The 17,062-nt window shown below is 32.8% G+C and overlaps 1 protein-coding gene across 5 annotated transcripts in view; it reads left to right on the top strand.

Moving 5' to 3' along the window:
* ANAPC10 (anaphase promoting complex subunit 10) overlaps positions 1-17,062 on the top strand; it is a 271,547-nt gene that overhangs the window by 52,969 nt on the left and 201,516 nt on the right. For 3 of the 5 annotated variants that reach the window (XM_011359425.2, XM_011359427.2, XM_011359426.2), the window contains exon 5: positions 1,143-1,426. The exons of the other annotated variants lie outside the window; for them this stretch is intronic. In XM_011359425.2, coding sequence (XP_011357727.1) covers positions 1,143-1,373 — 231 coding nt within the window. In that variant the 3' untranslated portion in view covers positions 1,374-1,426. Of the gene's footprint in view, positions 1-1,142; positions 1,427-17,062 lie in introns of those variants that run through there. 5 annotated transcript variants of the gene reach the window in all.

Consider the following 17,062-nt stretch of genomic DNA (forward strand, 5'->3'; position numbering starts at 1 on the left):
AAAGAAAGAAAAAAGAAAACAAAAAGAAAGATTGAAAGAAAGAAAAAGAAGAAGAGACGTGAAGGAAGTGAAGGAGGGAGGGAAGGAAAAGAAGATAACAGTGGACTTTGTTTAATCTGTTTTCCTCGTGTAACTCATGGAATCCTGATTTAGATTTTTGACACTCATTGATTGCCATTTACTGTGATGATAAGATAAACCTATATATTCTGTGATGTATATAGTTCATATGTGTTCAATAATTAATTTAAAACTCAATATTTATTTTTAAGAAACTACTTCATGACCTTAGGAAAATATTGAGAAACTTCAGTTTACCTTTTGACTTATGGTTTTCCTTTCCTTCTTAAAGAAGGACAGTTTGGACTCTTGATTAAAATAAAATTAAAAATTAAAAGAAAATTTCTAGCATTTCTTATTGAAAAACATTAAAAATCTATATTTTAGGTTTAGATCGTCATCCAGACTAGATAAATCATTTACTGCTTCCAAAGAAGAAAGCTTTATTTGATGCTTATTTAATGAATGATTTTCTTTTGTTAATATAATTGTAATTTATATGGAATCTGATTGTTATATGAGTTTGGATATATTAAGCATGGCTCTTGAAATAAAATATACGAGAAGCATTATGGTGGATTCTTTTTCTACTTGTATCAGCATGGTCTTCCATTGGGTGTATACATTCATACATGCCTAATTCTAAATTTGTGTGTTGTACAAGTTTCTATAAGCACTAAGACTACATACATCTATTTTTATTTTACCTACTAAGACAGTACATGTAAAGTGCTTAGCAACTGTAAGAACGGGCCGTGGTAAAAGCGCCCAACAACTGGTAATGGTTATTATCATATTGTCATTCTTTCAGTGAGCAAGAGGTTAATTTTAAGTGAACGTTTTTTCTATTTAAAATTAAAAATATTGTTTCAATTATAGTTGACATACACTATTAGTTTCAGGTGTACAACATAGTGATAAGACATTTATAGAACTTATGAAGTAATCACCCTGATAAGTCTGGTACCTGTCCAACACCATATAGATGAGCCAACTTTAGAATTCATTCATTATAATATATTCATTGGGTGATGATATAATCATTGGGTGAAAACCTAATCAGACTTTTCTTTTCCTGGCAGCAACTTGAATTGGTGGAACCAAGTGGCTGGATTCATGTTCCCTTAACTGATAATCATAAGAAGCCAACTCGCACATTCATGATACAGATTGCTGTTCTAGCCAATCACCAAAATGGAAGAGACACCCACATGAGACAAATTAAAATATATACACCAGTGGAAGAGAGCTCCATTGGTAAATTTCCTAGATGTACAACTATTGATTTCATGATGTATCGTTCAATAAGGTGACTTGAAAACAACAAAAGTCATTAAACACATCTTTGTTTTCTCTTGTCAGTAAATGTATCTGGTATCTTTATTGAAAAAGCATCAGCTAACTTACAATTTTTGTATTCATTGAAAAGTATCTTGTTGTAGATTTAATAAAATTGGGTCATACTATCTTTATTTTCTTTAACATATAATAAAGCTTACGACTTTGTATTACTAAAAATGGATTTGAAGCCAATCATTAAATTTTTCCTTATACCAAAAGAAAACCAGTTAAACTGAAAAATTATAAGATATATATAATTTTTTACTATCCAGATAATTATTTCATATAGGGACCATGTGTTAGGGTAATGATTTATTGCATGTTTGGGAACAAACCTATGTTTTATCAATAGGTATTATCTTTATTAGGCCAAAATTATTTTTTTCTATCCAGAGGAAGATTATTCTTTTATTATTGAGCCTTTTTAAATTAAAACTGTCAAAGTAAGCCTGGCATTAGGTGTCTGATGAGAATCACTCTGATTTGGAGAATATAGTTATTTGTGTTATAATTACTTCCATGAATACTTTGAACCCTAGAGTTGGCTATATCCTGCTATCATGACAGAGATTGCCATTATAATCTGCTGTTTATTCTAATTCTAGTGCTGCTTTAGAAGAGTGTTTCAAATTTGTATCTGACTCTGAAGCATTCCTGAGGGATAATGAAAAATTTTTAAATGTATGAAATTATTCTTTATATATAAAAAGATACTAAAGGAGCTTAAATATGTTTCTTTCCATGGTTTAAAATGAGTAGATTTGATTTTTGTATGCTTTTTTTTCTATATCTATTACTTTTGGAAGGATGATTGTTTAGCCACAGAACTTCCGCAGACTGGCTCTTGTTTAGGAAAAATTGCTCGGTGGTTCTTGCATTACTGGATAGACCGAAGTCTTAAATAGTAAAGTTTAAAAAATAATTTTGTGTTTGTTTTATTCTAGCAGAGTGTATTCATTTACCTGGATACTATATAAAAAAAAAAAAGGATTTACTTTTTCACTAAGAATCTCTGCTGTTCTTTCTATGAGTTTCACAAAGAGTTTATTGTCATGTGCATTTTGTTATCTTTGAAGAAACATGGTAGGTGATCTATAGGGTCACCAAATAGTCTGTGAACAAAACTCTTTTGGGATCAGCAGATTAACCCCAGTCTAGGTGTGGGGTGCTGGAAAGGGTAGGAGAAAGGACTAAAGGAAAACACATGGATAGGAATTAAGAGCAAAGGAGAGAACCTAGGAAATTAGAATAGTAATATACACTAGGCACTGTACTAGATGTTTTGTTTTATTTAGTGTGATAAGGAAAACGTTCATGTAAACAACAAGGTCTTAGTCTGAGGCAGAGAGATCTAATAAAAAATACAGAAGGTTTTATTAGTAATAATGTTACTACTTGCCAACTGCTTTTTAAAAATTGCTTAAAAGACAAAAGGAGGACTAATTATCATTTACACGATCCAGTCTGTCATCTGCTACTACTAATAGTTTGCTAAGAGACTCCTAAAATTAGGAGAGATTAAGAAGAATGTTGAGAAAATCAGTATGTTTTCTACTTCTACTTCCTTTTTCTATTTTTCATATGCCAGCTGGCTGACTACCTGGAAAAACTTGGTACCTGAGGATTATGGAAATAATGCTCCCCCTCATTATGAGGCTTATTTAAAGTACGGATAGACCATGTGTTATAGTAACAAAGCATAATTATCTAAAACAGTTGCATTCATCTTTTAAAACTACAGATTATATATCCCATATAGAATTTGTATGTAGAAAAAAGAACTCTTACAACTCAATAGGAAGAAGACAATCCAATTAAAAATGAGCAAAAGATTTGAACAGTCACTTCCAAGGAATACATATGATTTGTAAATAAGCATATGAAAAGATGCCGAAGTTTGGACATTAGTGAAATGCGAATTAAAATCATAATGATATACCATTTCACAGCTACTGAAAAGGCCACAACTAAAAAGACAATTGCAAAGGTTAGTGAAGATATGGAGGAACCGGACCTCACTCTGCTGGTGAAGATGTAATTAATGTGTAACCACTTTGGAAAACAGTTTGGTAATTTCTTAAAAAGTTAAAATATGCACCTAATTATGTGACTGAGCCATTCCATTCCTAGGTATTTACCCAAGAGAAAAGAAAGCAGAATGTTTATACAAAGACTTGTACGTGAGTGTTCATAGCTTTATTCGTAGTCTCTCAAAACTGAAAACAACCCAAATGTCGATCAACAGAATATAAACAAATTGTGGTATATTCATATAGTAGTATTTGCTCAACAATTATATACATGCAACAACATGGATAAATTTATGTCGCACTGTATAGGATCTGAGAATCAAAAACTAAGATTGAAAAGCCATTTTAACAGTTAATGACAATGAATTTAGTCATTTATTTGTAATGAGTATACATTTTTGAGTTATCTGATGAATTGCAGTTATAAGATTTAAATTTTTAAATTTCACATGTAATCTAACTATAAGACTTAAAATCAGTTTATTATCTGAGGAAATATTGTCACAAACTATAAAACTGGAATTTTAAAACACAGCAGTTCATTGAACACTAATAAAAAATCTAATGGATACTGGGTGTTAAGTTAGATGTAATAAGGAAACCATAATAAATCATTGTGAAAATAATAATTTTCTAAACAACCAAATCAGAAATTAGAGTGGTAAGAGCTCATATTAATGAATGGGAGTGTGGAGAAGATAGAGTTGCTTCCTGTTCTGGAAGATTGAGGTGAAGCTAAATCAGACATTGTGGAGGAGGTGGAATTTTGGAAAGAAAGACTATTTGTAACATCAGCTAGTTATTCACTTTTCAAGCCTATTCTTGAATCCAGATTATCATTGTTTTTATATGAGTAACAACAACAATTAATTTGAAACAGATGATTTGTGTGTTTGGAATCAAGTGGTGTTTTGCAAATTTATTCTTGTTTGAAAGGTCTCAACTATTAAAACAGACAGATCTTGAAAAATAATTTGAGACGCCATGCCTTCTGTTCGTTTAGCCATTATGACTTACTAATTTAATACAAATTAATACACTTACAGTATAAATTTTTATGAGTGTAAAATTTTGTGAATCAGATACAAATATTTGATATATTTCTAGTGTTTTAGAAAATTGTTATGCTAAAGTTCTTAATAAGATGTCTTATGTATTGTTTTTTATTGAATTCTTAATTATTTGTTTTATTAATTACCTTTTTAAAATGACAGTTGTGATTGTATGTGGACACTTTCACTTTGTGGATTTTTTATGTCAAGATTATCTTCTTTTGCCCACATTGTTCTGGCATTCCCCACTTCTGCTGTGACGCTAGATTTAGAGTGTGATATTTAGAAAGTTTTCCTGTGCAAGGTTGTTTACCAGCCTTCTATAAGGCAGCTCTCTGTGTTTTATGGTCTGCCATTTAGTCAGTTTGTTTTCGTACAGTGATGTCCAGAAAGGCTTAGAGGAACATGACGAAGAAGAAATCCTTGGGGATTCGTTTATTAATTATCCGTGATAATGATTTCTTATGTTAACAGGACAAATCTGAAGGCTCATTAATTAGAAAACCCCCTACTATCCATCTAAGAAAATGTCTGTAATCAATGACAATTTTATATGAAAAGTTAAAATTATTTTTTAGTCCTAATAACTAGTCTACTTTTCATTTTTATCTGAAACTACCTTTCCTTTATTTTATGGCTAGTCTTACCACCATTGTTTGTCTTCTCTTGCCTTTCTGGTGAATAGATCCAATTTGCTAGTTTGCAAATATAAGCAAAATTACATGTGGACCAATTTAGGAGAGTTCTACCTGCTTATGAAACTTTTTTTCTGAGTGAATTTTTATTTCAGGAAATGGTATATCACATCATGTATAATTGAAGCTCTAGCATTTACCAGTTGAAGTCATTTTAATTACTGTGTTTGTGGCCGGCAGCTTTCCACTGATGCAGTCCAATGATCACCATAAGATGTTCTTCCACTAGGCATTTGCTTTTCTGATGTCGAGAGCAAATTATGATTCTCCCCCTGTGGTCTTGGAAATAACTCCCCAAGCTGTTTTTATAGACTTTATTCTAAGACTAGCTCTCCTCTTTACCCTGGCATTCATCTATAGCTGGACATCCAGATTTTAACAGATCATTTCCTGTTATTACTACAGCAGTATCAAAATACTGATCACTTACCAAGAAGCAAAGTATCCAAAAAACTGAGCAGAGAATTCGGCCAGCTGTTTGTTTTCAACGGTTAAAATTTATAAGAATCACATGTTCAATGGATATAGAAACGAAATTGAGGGTAGCCTCGGAAAAAGGAGAATGATAATGATCCATCTAGCTAGTGTTATAACATACTCAGGTGTTTACCAAAGACAAAACAAAGGAATTTTGTTGTTTATTTTAAAATAGTGCTCATTTTTTTAAGGTAGTGTTCAGTAACTAATAGAGATGTAAGGAACCTATTCTTCAGAAGTTTTCTTTCATTTTTTTTTAAGTCATTGGGGCTGTTTAGAGAAAAGTTTTTTTCTTGAAATTATCAGTTGTCTAGTTTTATATCCATACACATATAATTATTCTATTTAATGCTGTATTAAAACTTGGGAGGATTAAAAAGGCAATGTGGGTAGCCTAACACCCACCACCATTATAAGTTGTGAAAGAGACTGTGGGATAAAAATTATATTTTTTGAAACAATTTTTTTTTAATCAAAATCTTTAGTGCATATTTGTCATGTATAATTAAGATTGGACTATGTAGAAAGCTATCAGAAGGTCACCTGGGGTAAAAAGTTGCATAGAAATCTGTGGTTTTCCAAAGGGCATTCCTCAGAGGATGATGCTTGTGGCATCACAGAAATGTTCACCCAATTTGGACCTGTTGTTCCAGATTTCCTCCTTCCATTTCGGATTTAGATAATAAATAGAATTCTTAGAAAAATCTACTTGTAAGCAAGACCATCAGAAATCACACGCAGCTCCGAATAAGGCTCTCAAGTGGCCATTACAAAAATATTTGAGTTTTTGGAATATGGCATGCTGTGTGTTTAAACAAAATCATCGTTAGCAGAAACACAACTTGATTCCGTTGGGTCCAATTTGTGCTCCTCTTACATCTAATTACTTTTGGATTCAAAATAAAGCTGCCTTTTAAAACTGAAGAAGTTTTTGAAATAGTATTATTCATACTAAAATTCTTTTAAAAGATTTGTCAACTAAAGCATGAAATGTGCTAGTGTTGAGAAACAACAAAGTGTAAGAACAGTTTTTTGTTTTAATAACTAGTAACCATTTTGCAGATACTCTGTAGCTAGTGAATATGATAAGAGAAAATACTATTTTAATGGAAATGTTCTGTATGTGAAAAATTTTCTCTATTTGCAAGCTAAAAGGAAGTACGTCAGTAGTATAAGAATTATATGAGCACCGAAGTCCTGTCTACTATAATCTTTGGCCAGTCTTTCAGCCTTCTTCGTGTGTGTGTAACATAATATATATACAGTGAAGTGCACCAAAGCACCAGCTTAATGAATTAGGTCAAAGTGGATACCCACATACATGCCAAAGACTAGAACACCTCGGTAGCCTGGAAGCCCTCTTCATGTGTCATCTCAACCACTGTTTCCTTTCTCCTCTCCAAGATTAGCCTCTATCCCAAGTTAAACAGTGTAGCTAAGTTTCACCTATGTTTAATGTATACGTTATGTACATGTGTATATACAAATGTACAATATATATTCCTTTGTGTTTTACTCAGCATGACTTTTGTAGTATACAGCCATGTTACTGCATGTAGCTATAGTTTGTTCATTTTTACTGTTATATGTACTGATATATATATAGTATTCTATTGCAGGAATATATCATAATTTTTCCGTTCTAGTGTTGTTGGTTCTTGGAGTTTTTAATCTGAGTCTGTTACAAATAATGCTGTTATGAAATTCTAGTACCTATCTTTTGACTCACATTGCATGTGCATTTCACACACACACACGGCAAATACCTCATTCAAAGGGTGTATGTATGATCATTTTTTGTAGATAATGCCAAATCACTTTCCAAGGTGGATGTACCCATTCATGTTTCAATGTTTCAACAGCAGGTATGAGTCACTATTGCTCCAAACCCTCACCAATTTTTAGTATTGTTGATCTTTTTAGTTTTAGCCATTTCGATGAGCGTAGTGTTACTTTATTGTAGTTTTAATTTTCCTTTCCCTAATAATTAATGAGATCAAGCCACTTTTCACATGTTGGCAATTAGGATAGCTGTGAAGTATTGTATACTTTGTTCATTTAAAAAATTTTTATTTTTCTTACTGATTTATAAAAGTGCTTTATATATTCTGGATATAAATCTTTTGACAGTTATAAGTGTTTTAACTGCCTTATTCCATTCTATGGTTTGCCTTTTTATTCTCTTAAAGGCGGGGTCTTTTAATGAACAGAAATTTTTATTTTTAATGTAAACCAATCTATCAGTCTTTTACATGATGTTTAGTGTGTGTGTGTGTGCACTAAGAAATCTTCATCCTGAACATCATGAAAATATTCTCTTATGTTATCTTTTAAAAGCTTTCTTTGCTTTGTTGTGCAGATCCACATGATAGGAGTTCAGTTACATTTTTTTTCTTCTATGGATCGCCAATTAGCCTCGTACCATTTGCTGAAGATTATCTTTTTTCAGTACTCTGCAACGCCACCTTTATTTTGAATCATAAGTAAGCATATGTGTGTGGTGTGTTTTTGAGCTCTGTATTTTATTCAGTTGGTCTGTTCTTGTGTGAGGACCACTTGTCTTTATTACTGTTGATTTGTAATACGATTAACATCAGGTAGAGCAGGTTCTCCCAGCTTGTTCTTTGTTAACAGTGTCTCAACTAGTTTTGGCCTTTTTCATTACTATATACATTTTAAATTCAGATGATCAGGTTACACACACACACACCAGATAAAATTGTTATTGGGATTGTTTTGAATCTTGAGATCAATTTGAGAACTGACACTTTTACAGTTATTGAGTCTTCTAATTTGCAGAAGAGTCTATGTAATTCAGACTTTAATATCTTTCAGTAATGTTTTATAGTTTCCTAGGGAGACATCTTTTGTAGATTTAATCCTAAGAATTTGATATTTTTTGATGCTATTATAAATAATTGTGAAAATTCATTTTGGTTAATTAAAATAAAATTGATTTTTATATCTAGACTTTATATCCAGAAACTTTCTAATTTCTTAATTAGAATAATTTTTCTGTAGATTCTTTTGGATTTTTTACATCTTTAAATGATGGCTATTATTTCTTCTTTTTCTTTCCTTATACTCTTTGTTTACTTTCTTTCCTCACTGCATTTGCTATGCCCTACAGTAATGTATTATATAGAAGGATCGAGAAACCCTTAATAGAGTTAATGCTAGTCCCTTCTGTTTCTAGTTTACCAAAATTTTTTGTTTGTTTTTAAATTGTGAATTAATATTGAGTGTATAAAATCTTTTTCTTGCATCTGTTGAAATAACCATATTATTTTTTTCTTTATTTTATTATGTTGAATTATTTTGGTTGATTTTTAGATGTTTAATCAACCATGTTCCTGGAACAAACTTAACTTGGTTATGGGCATTATCCTCTTTTAGTGAATTACTAGATTTGGTTTGCTAAAAATTAGTTTAGGAATTTTTCATCTATGTGCATCATATGGTTTTTGCATTGTGAGTGAGATTGGCCTGTGATATTACTTCTTTGTACTGTCCTTGTCCTGTTCTGACAGTGGAATTTCTTTGGCTTCATAAAATGAATGGGAAATATTTTTGTTTTTGTTTTTCTGTTTTCTGGAAGAATTTGTGTGAGAGAATAATTCCGTATTTGTAAGATTCACTGTGAAAACATAATTATAGGTTTGATTCCTAATTTTAAGCAGATGGAGAACTAGTCAGATTTTTGTAATTCCTCTTTTGTAAGTTTTGGCATTTTGTATTTTTCTGGGGGTTTATCTATTTCTTCTGCATTTTCAAATTTCTTGATATAAAATTATTCATATTATCATTTTGTCATCTTTATAATGTTTATAAGATCTGTAATGTTATATCCCTCATCATTCCTGATATTGGTTATTTGTATTATCTCTTTTTTCTTCCTTAGTTTCAGCAGAAACTTACCAATTCTGTTAGTCTTTTCTAAGAACCAACTTTTGAGTTTATTCTTTCTGTTACATATATTTTTTCTGTTTCATTAATTTTTGTTCTTATTATTTCCTTTTCTTTGAACTTAATTTTCTAAGTTTTGAGATGAATACTTAGATTAATGATTTTCTGAATTTTTCTGTGTTAAAATATGCAATTAAAGCTATAAATTTCCCTCCTAGAACAGCTCTAGTTGATCTTATGTTTGATACATGATTATCCATTATCATTGAGTTAGAATATTTTCTAATTTCTATTAGAATGTTTCTCTATGACCCATGGGTTATTTAGGACATTTCTTAATTTTCTTTAGAAATATACAGGGATTTTCAAAGTATTTTATTACTGCTTTCTAGCATAATTACTCTGTGGTCAAAGAACAGTTTTTGAAATTTGTTGAAACTTGCTTTAATAGCCCAACATATGCTCAATTTTTATTAATATTTCATAAAAATCATTTATTTTGTAGTTTTTGGGTACAGTGCTCTCTATATATTAGTTCAGATTTATTAATTGGATCTTTTAATATTTTATATTCTACTGATTTTTTTATCCGCCTGTTCTTTCAGTTAATAAGAAAATTGTATGAAAATTGCATATGATTGATGATTTTTCTACATTTCCTTATAATTCTGTCAATTTTCTCTTTATGTATATTTTGCAGCTATGTTATTAAGTACATACATACACATTTAGAATTGTATCTTTCTAATGAATCAAACCATTCATTATGAAATGCACTTCTTTGTCTCTAGTAATGTTTTTTTGGCCATAAAATCTACTTTGTCTGATTTAATAAAGCTTTGCTAGTTTTCTTTTGTTTGGTATTTGAATGTTATATCTTTCTCTATTCTTTTACTTATTACCATTTCATATCCTAATGGTTCTTATAAGTTTTTTGTAACTCGATTATAATTGGGTTTTTCACTCAGTATGACTCTCTAGGAGGAAGGAATCTATATGGCTCATTTGGAAGATACTGCCTCCCAAGCCAGTGCAAATAAACACCTAGGAGAGAGGTGAGAAAAAATTTTAGAAAGATCCTTTCAGGCCAGGTTTTTGAGAGTCTTTTAATATCAAGGTAAAATGTTTGGCCTGTATTTTTCAGGGAACCATTGAAGGGTTTTGAATAGGTAGGTTAGTGATATGTGTTTTAAGAAGCTTAAATCAGTTAGAAGCACTGGAGGCAATTAAGGTAGGCTCTAGAACGGTACTTGATACATGGTAAGCTTACAAGAAAATACTTGATGACTAAATGAAAAATACAGGTGATGCAATAAGGACCAGTTAAGAATATAGCCGTGCACATGGCAAGAAATGACAGGAAATACAAAATAGAATTCATTGTTTGCCTACATTTGGCTGGGCAGAAAGTTTACGTTCAGGTTCAAGATAATCAATAGATATTGAAACCACACTGTTTCTTATATGGGGGCCTCAGAATAAAATAAATAAGGAGACAATGGTGAATATATTGATCATTAATTTATAAAGCATTACAAATAGTTAAATGTAGGAAATATTTAAAGATGAGTATAACATATTTCTTCACCACCACCTCTCCCAACGTTCAAACTACCACGTTAGCTTTGATGTACAGACCTGCACCCTGCAGATTCTGTATATGTAGTTGCTTGCTGTACATCATTGTTTTAGTAGGTACTTTTGAGTAAAGAGACTCAATTTACACATTTCCAAGAAGAGGCCATGTTTACCTATGATAGCTAACCGTTAAGTGCATTCACAACTTTATGTTCTACGTGGTGTCAAAGTAATTCAGTGGCAAATAATGCAATGTTGCCTGTTTCTTGTTTTGCCCTCATCTTCTCCAAGTGCACTTATTAATCTTTCCCTTAACAGTTGCTTACCCATTTTTCATTTTTATGTATGTTAAAGAATGCAGAATTTGTATTAGTTATCAGAATTTTAAGGAATTTTAGACTAATTTAAATATGTGATAATTCTTTCAGTCATAAATTTTTAGTGGTTTCTATCAGACATTTCTATTGTGTTAATTTCTTGGGTGTCTCCATCTGCCATTTTTGGCCGCTGAGTCCACCTAGTATAGATTATTTTCTCTTCTGTTTTAAATCTTATTGTGAGCTTACCTTCAGCAGGGCTTTATCTGTAAAATTTCTGTGCAACCTGGGTTAGGAATGTCTTTCCAAGAGAGTTTTGGGTTTACTTTTGTGTACATTCCATGGGGATCCCTCCCTGGCTTAGGATTTAGTACTTTTTAATTTCTTGACTGTAGCTTTCTAGACCACATGTGACATAAATTCAATCCTCTGTGTTATGCAAGCCATATTATGAATTCTCAAGAGATTTATTTTCACTACTCGGACCCCAGATAAACTAGTTTCCCTGTTGTCTATTGTCTTTGCTGCTGGGCAGATTTCCACGCTCCCCCACCCCACCACCTGTCCCCCCTTCAACTGAGAGTTGAGCCCTTATGTGGGGATCTTAGTTTCAGTTATTTACCCTGCAGGAGTGGCGTTCTCATCTCTCATCCTTCGCGTTCCCTTTAAAACCAGACTCTTAGATTGCAGCCAGTGCTCACCACCCACCATTGAGGCAAATACAGGGGAGCCTACTCATTTGCCATTCCAGTTTTCAGTTGCTTCATTATTCCTTGCACCTGGATATTTTTCTCTTATATGCATTTAGCTGTGCATTTTTTTAAAAAGTTTATTTAATTTTCCCCAGCATTTCCAGTCAATCTAGCAGGAGGGTTTTATGTATAGTTTGTCATATTGCTGAAATTCAAATCTTGAATTCTTTCCACATTTATACAATTTTTCTCCCCATTTTTCTAAGTATCCCTGGGTTGTTTTTTTAAAGGACATTACATTTCATAGTTGAAGTGGCCTTAAAATGGCATATTTTCCCTCTTTCAATTTAATAGAAAAAAGAGTACGTAATTCTGATATCATTAGACCTTGCCACATCGTAAATTCTACTCAGCGGCACAAAGGGAATAATTAACTAAAGATTCATAGAAGACTAGTCCTTTTATCTTGGCCTGAGAAAGTAACCTTGATAATGCATCCTATGTGAATAAATAACACCAAATTCAGTTTGGTGATTACCTTGGGGTCCAGGGAAAAGAGGAATTGGGAAGTGAGGTCATGGGGTGATTCAATTACATTTGCAATGTTTTATTTCATAAGCTAAGTAGCATATACCCAGAGGTTTATTATATTCTCTGCATTTAAAGAAGTATCTGAAATATTCCATAGTAAAAATTATTGTAAAAGGAATTATAACCATAATGAAATTGTACCATATCTTTAATTTCACATAACAGAAGATACACATGGCATTCGTCAATTGTCGTGTCCGTTTGTCAAGTGAAAAGATAATTTTCCATCCTAAAGAGGTAAAGGAGTAAGTTGTGATTTTAACTAATGTTAAGATTTAGTTATTTCCATATTAGACTCTGTTTCATGCTTGTCTGAGCACAGATTCCACCCTTTCCAGTGATCATGTGATTTCCAACTTGGGGAGCAGTTCTAGCATTATTATCCAGAATAGCAACGGTTAAATCTGAATCATCTTCTGTGCTCAAAAGGTCATTTTTGGTGTTTTTGCGGTCAAAGTCCCTGCTACTTTTATTTCCTTCATGTTAACTACATGATCACTAAGCATTGCTGTTTAGTGATCTTGTTTCCTGACATCTTTTAACACTAAAATATGAAAGAAGAAAGAAGGGTTGGCATGTAGAGGGAGCCAGGTTCTTTCAGATGTGTTCTGAGGCCTGGTACCCTACATGATTCATTGCGGACTGCCTCATCCTCACAACAGCATTAAAAATACTTGACATTTACTGAGTGCTTTCTTTGTGCCAGTCATTATGATCAAGCATCCTCTCTGTGTTATCATATTTAATCCCTGTAATGTTCCTGTAATTATTATTATCCCCTTTTTGGAATGAAGGAAACAATTTGATTAATTTGACTAAATTGCACAGGTACTAAATGACTAAGTTGAATATTTACTTCTAAATAAGTCCGAAGTAACTGTCTGTTTCTCTCTATCTCCTGTATCACATGATCTAGTATTGGATACTACAAAGAAATAATTCAGTATTACTTGAGCATCAGAAGGATTCATGTAGATGTTATGAAATGTAAGATTTAGCTGATTTCTATTTACAAACAGTAGATAAGAGGAACATACAAGGAATGAATGAGCAGTCAAAAGTGAGCTGGGTCATCAGATCCAGGAGTGGTTGGAGGGCAGAATACTTGTCAGAATAAACTGCCCAAGGCTGGGGCGGAATACCTATTGATGTCGATGGTATGTGTGGATAAGATAGGTATGTGGCCTCTGGTTTTATGTGTTCTGTCATACCAAAGACTATTAAAAGGACAGAATTGTCTGGGGATTCTCAACTTTGACCTAATCAAATAAAACTTTCGCTGCCCACATCATTACTGTTAGGAGGGTTGGGGGCGAGACAGCATGAGAACACATGATAAATATGAAAAGTTGACCAGGCTATATTATTTCCTAGATCAAAAACATTCACTTATATTTCTTTCTGTGACTTCTTAGGGAAGATGCTTCCATGACTATTTTGAGACTTTACAACTTTGAAAATAAATCAGTGTAACGTAATTTAAACTGAGTCTTATAAAGAGCAAGGGATCTTTACCCCCAATCTTTCTTAGAGAAAGTCACATATCTCCAAACTTTCTCTCAAACTATTGTTCATACTGAGCAAGACTTCTGCTTCATACTTAAGATTGTGTTTAATTATTCTGGCCTTCTTTAAGTAATTCTGGGCCTGGGGAACTTAGACATTCAGAGGCCTTTCATTGGATTAGCAACAAATCATAAATTAGTATAATCTAAATTAAAATAATACTTTATCCAGTTTACCACTGCCATCTATATGTGGTCTAATCTGAATCCTACTGTGATAATATAATAATTATTGATAATAATAACATTGGCTCATAGGACCCAGAGGCATAAGTAGGGGTGTGAGCAGATGTTTTCTTTTGCCCTCAGAATTTTACAGGTGTCCAAAGACATTGTAAAGATGCAAGAAGGGGCCAATCTAAGGACAAATGCCCTGGGGTGGCCAATAAATAGCTCTGCTTGCACAAATATTTTGCTGCTTTGTAGTTAAAAAAATCAGTAATTAAATTGAAATTAGGTCTTGTGGAAAATTGTGCATCTCTTTTCTCCAAACTTTCTTAGAAAGATTCATGTATTTTCAGTGCTCTCTCTGATACCAGATTTTGAGCTCTCTGTTGTCTGATTTCTTGGGTCGCTGCTACCTCACTACCTCCTTACCTACTTTTTCTGATAAAAACAGGAAAAAATTTTATTAGGAATCTTTTGCATTCCTTTGAAACATTTTAGTAAAAGTTTCATAAAAATTATTCCATTTTCCGTACATGTAACAGAAAAATGAATTATTCAAACACTTTGCAAAGTCCTTTATTGTTTACAAGGAACACTCATATGCCCATGGCCTTGGTCGCATAAGACAGCTGAAACCGAAACCACAGGTAGTAAGTGACCTAGGTCTTCTTACTCCAAATGTAGCATTCTTTCCTTATTTTAACTAGTTTTTTGACCGAATGCCAATGAAAGGGCTTCATTTTAATATAGATTTTATATCTAATATTGTGTTTTCCTGTCTAATATTAACTTTTTGAAACTTTATAGAATCATTAGAACTACAACTGTTAATCACAGGGACAATGAATAGCTGATAAATTCTCAGTGGACAGAGGTCCACTGACTTTGCTTCCTCTCCCTGCATGTGTTCTGGGTCTCTGAAGTGCAGCATCAAGTGGGAATGGCATGGTGGAGCCCTCATACTAAACAATCGTTTAACTTACTGCTGCTGGATGGTAAACATATAGTAAATGGCAGCTTCAAAGAGCATTTCAACGTAATACATAAGGAGATTCTTAATTCAGAATTTTAATATTTGAATACCTTCTTCGTTAATTGGAATGATGTGGGCTGTACACACTCAAGTCACTTATTTTTAGAACTTTGGTGCTCTATATATCCTTGTGTCATCCCAAAAGAGCAGTATGCAACTGTAATGCTCAAAGGTTGTGAACTCTAACCCCATTGTGATTATGAAAATCAGGACAAGATTAGCCTAAACAGAGGCACCGAGTAACCTAGGATTGCAAGCAAAATGGGAAGTAAAATGTATTTTATACTGAATCTTTACAGATGGATTTCTCAAAGAACAGTAATCAACCGTGGGCCCAACTGGGGGTGCATTTTTAATGATTTGCGGTAGTCTAGAGAAAAGATAAATTAAAAAAATTCCAGTCCTAACTGCTCTTCTAAAATGGGCTAAGAACTATAGCAGTGAATTAAAATAACCTGTGAATTTTTCTAACCAAAATAAAAATACCAGTTATGAAATATTTCTTTTACTCTTTGCCAATTCTTTAATAGTCCATTAGGTATTTCTAGGAGGTAGAGTAGTTGAAATGAAAATTTGAGCTCAGAAACCTGAAAGGCCAGGATCTTGAATAAACTGACTGAGGCAAGATAGAACCGGGTGTGAAAGGAGGCTTTTTCTGTGGCAGATTTGCCTTCAAACTGGGCATGTGTTTCATTTGGATAAGTCTTTGAAAGTTCCAGGAATCATTGAAAAAAGGGACTTGAAGGAACTTAGAAATAACTCGTTTAATCCTCCTGCAGCCTAAGAGTAGGCCACTTCATGGAGAAGGTATTCAACTGCTTCTATATGATTTAGCTAAAGTATTCTGTCCTTTTCAGATTAAAAATGGTCACTCGACTTGGTTAAAGAATCTATCCTTTCAGCCCACTCCTTCTCCCCATTAGAACCTTGTTATAAAACCGGATTTCTTCTACGTTACCCCTCTTTTGCCTACCCCAGAAATGACTGATTGATTGTGTTATTCTGCATGTCATTGTTTATAGAGAAAGGCAGAATGAATATCTCTGGCCTTTACACTTTATTTCATTTCGGCTTCGTAGGTCGACGTTAAGAACATTTTAATCTTCTTGCTGTTGCTTGCACTGGAAATGCTGGTAATAACATGGCTAATAATTATATGATTAGCAATTGTGTCCAACAGTGAAGCTGAATATAGTTTTATTCTGATACATTTTCTTCTAGGTGGTACATAGGAGTGATTTTCAATTCCCAGGTCCTTTTCAGAAGAACTAGGCTTTTTTTTTTTAACCCCTTAACTACAATAAAAGCAGTTGATTTATAGGGGCCCCTTTTTTTTGTGAAGCTGTTTACAACATAGGGGTACTGGCATGGTATTCAGACCTACATAGATAGGTTAAAAGATAATGCACTTAAATGTGACATTATTTCATTAAAAACAATTTCATCCTAAATTATAAGTTTCATTATCTTTTTTAGTGACTGCTTCTTTAAATAGCAGCCATTCCTGGTTTCATTCTTTAAATACCACCCTGAAGGAGTAAAGCTGAAATAGGTACC

The sequence above is a fragment of the Pteropus vampyrus genome, unplaced genomic scaffold (assembly GCF_000151845.1).
Source record: "Pteropus vampyrus isolate Shadow unplaced genomic scaffold, Pvam_2.0 Scaffold47, whole genome shotgun sequence".
Lineage (NCBI taxonomy): Eukaryota > Metazoa > Chordata > Mammalia > Chiroptera > Pteropodidae > Pteropus > Pteropus vampyrus.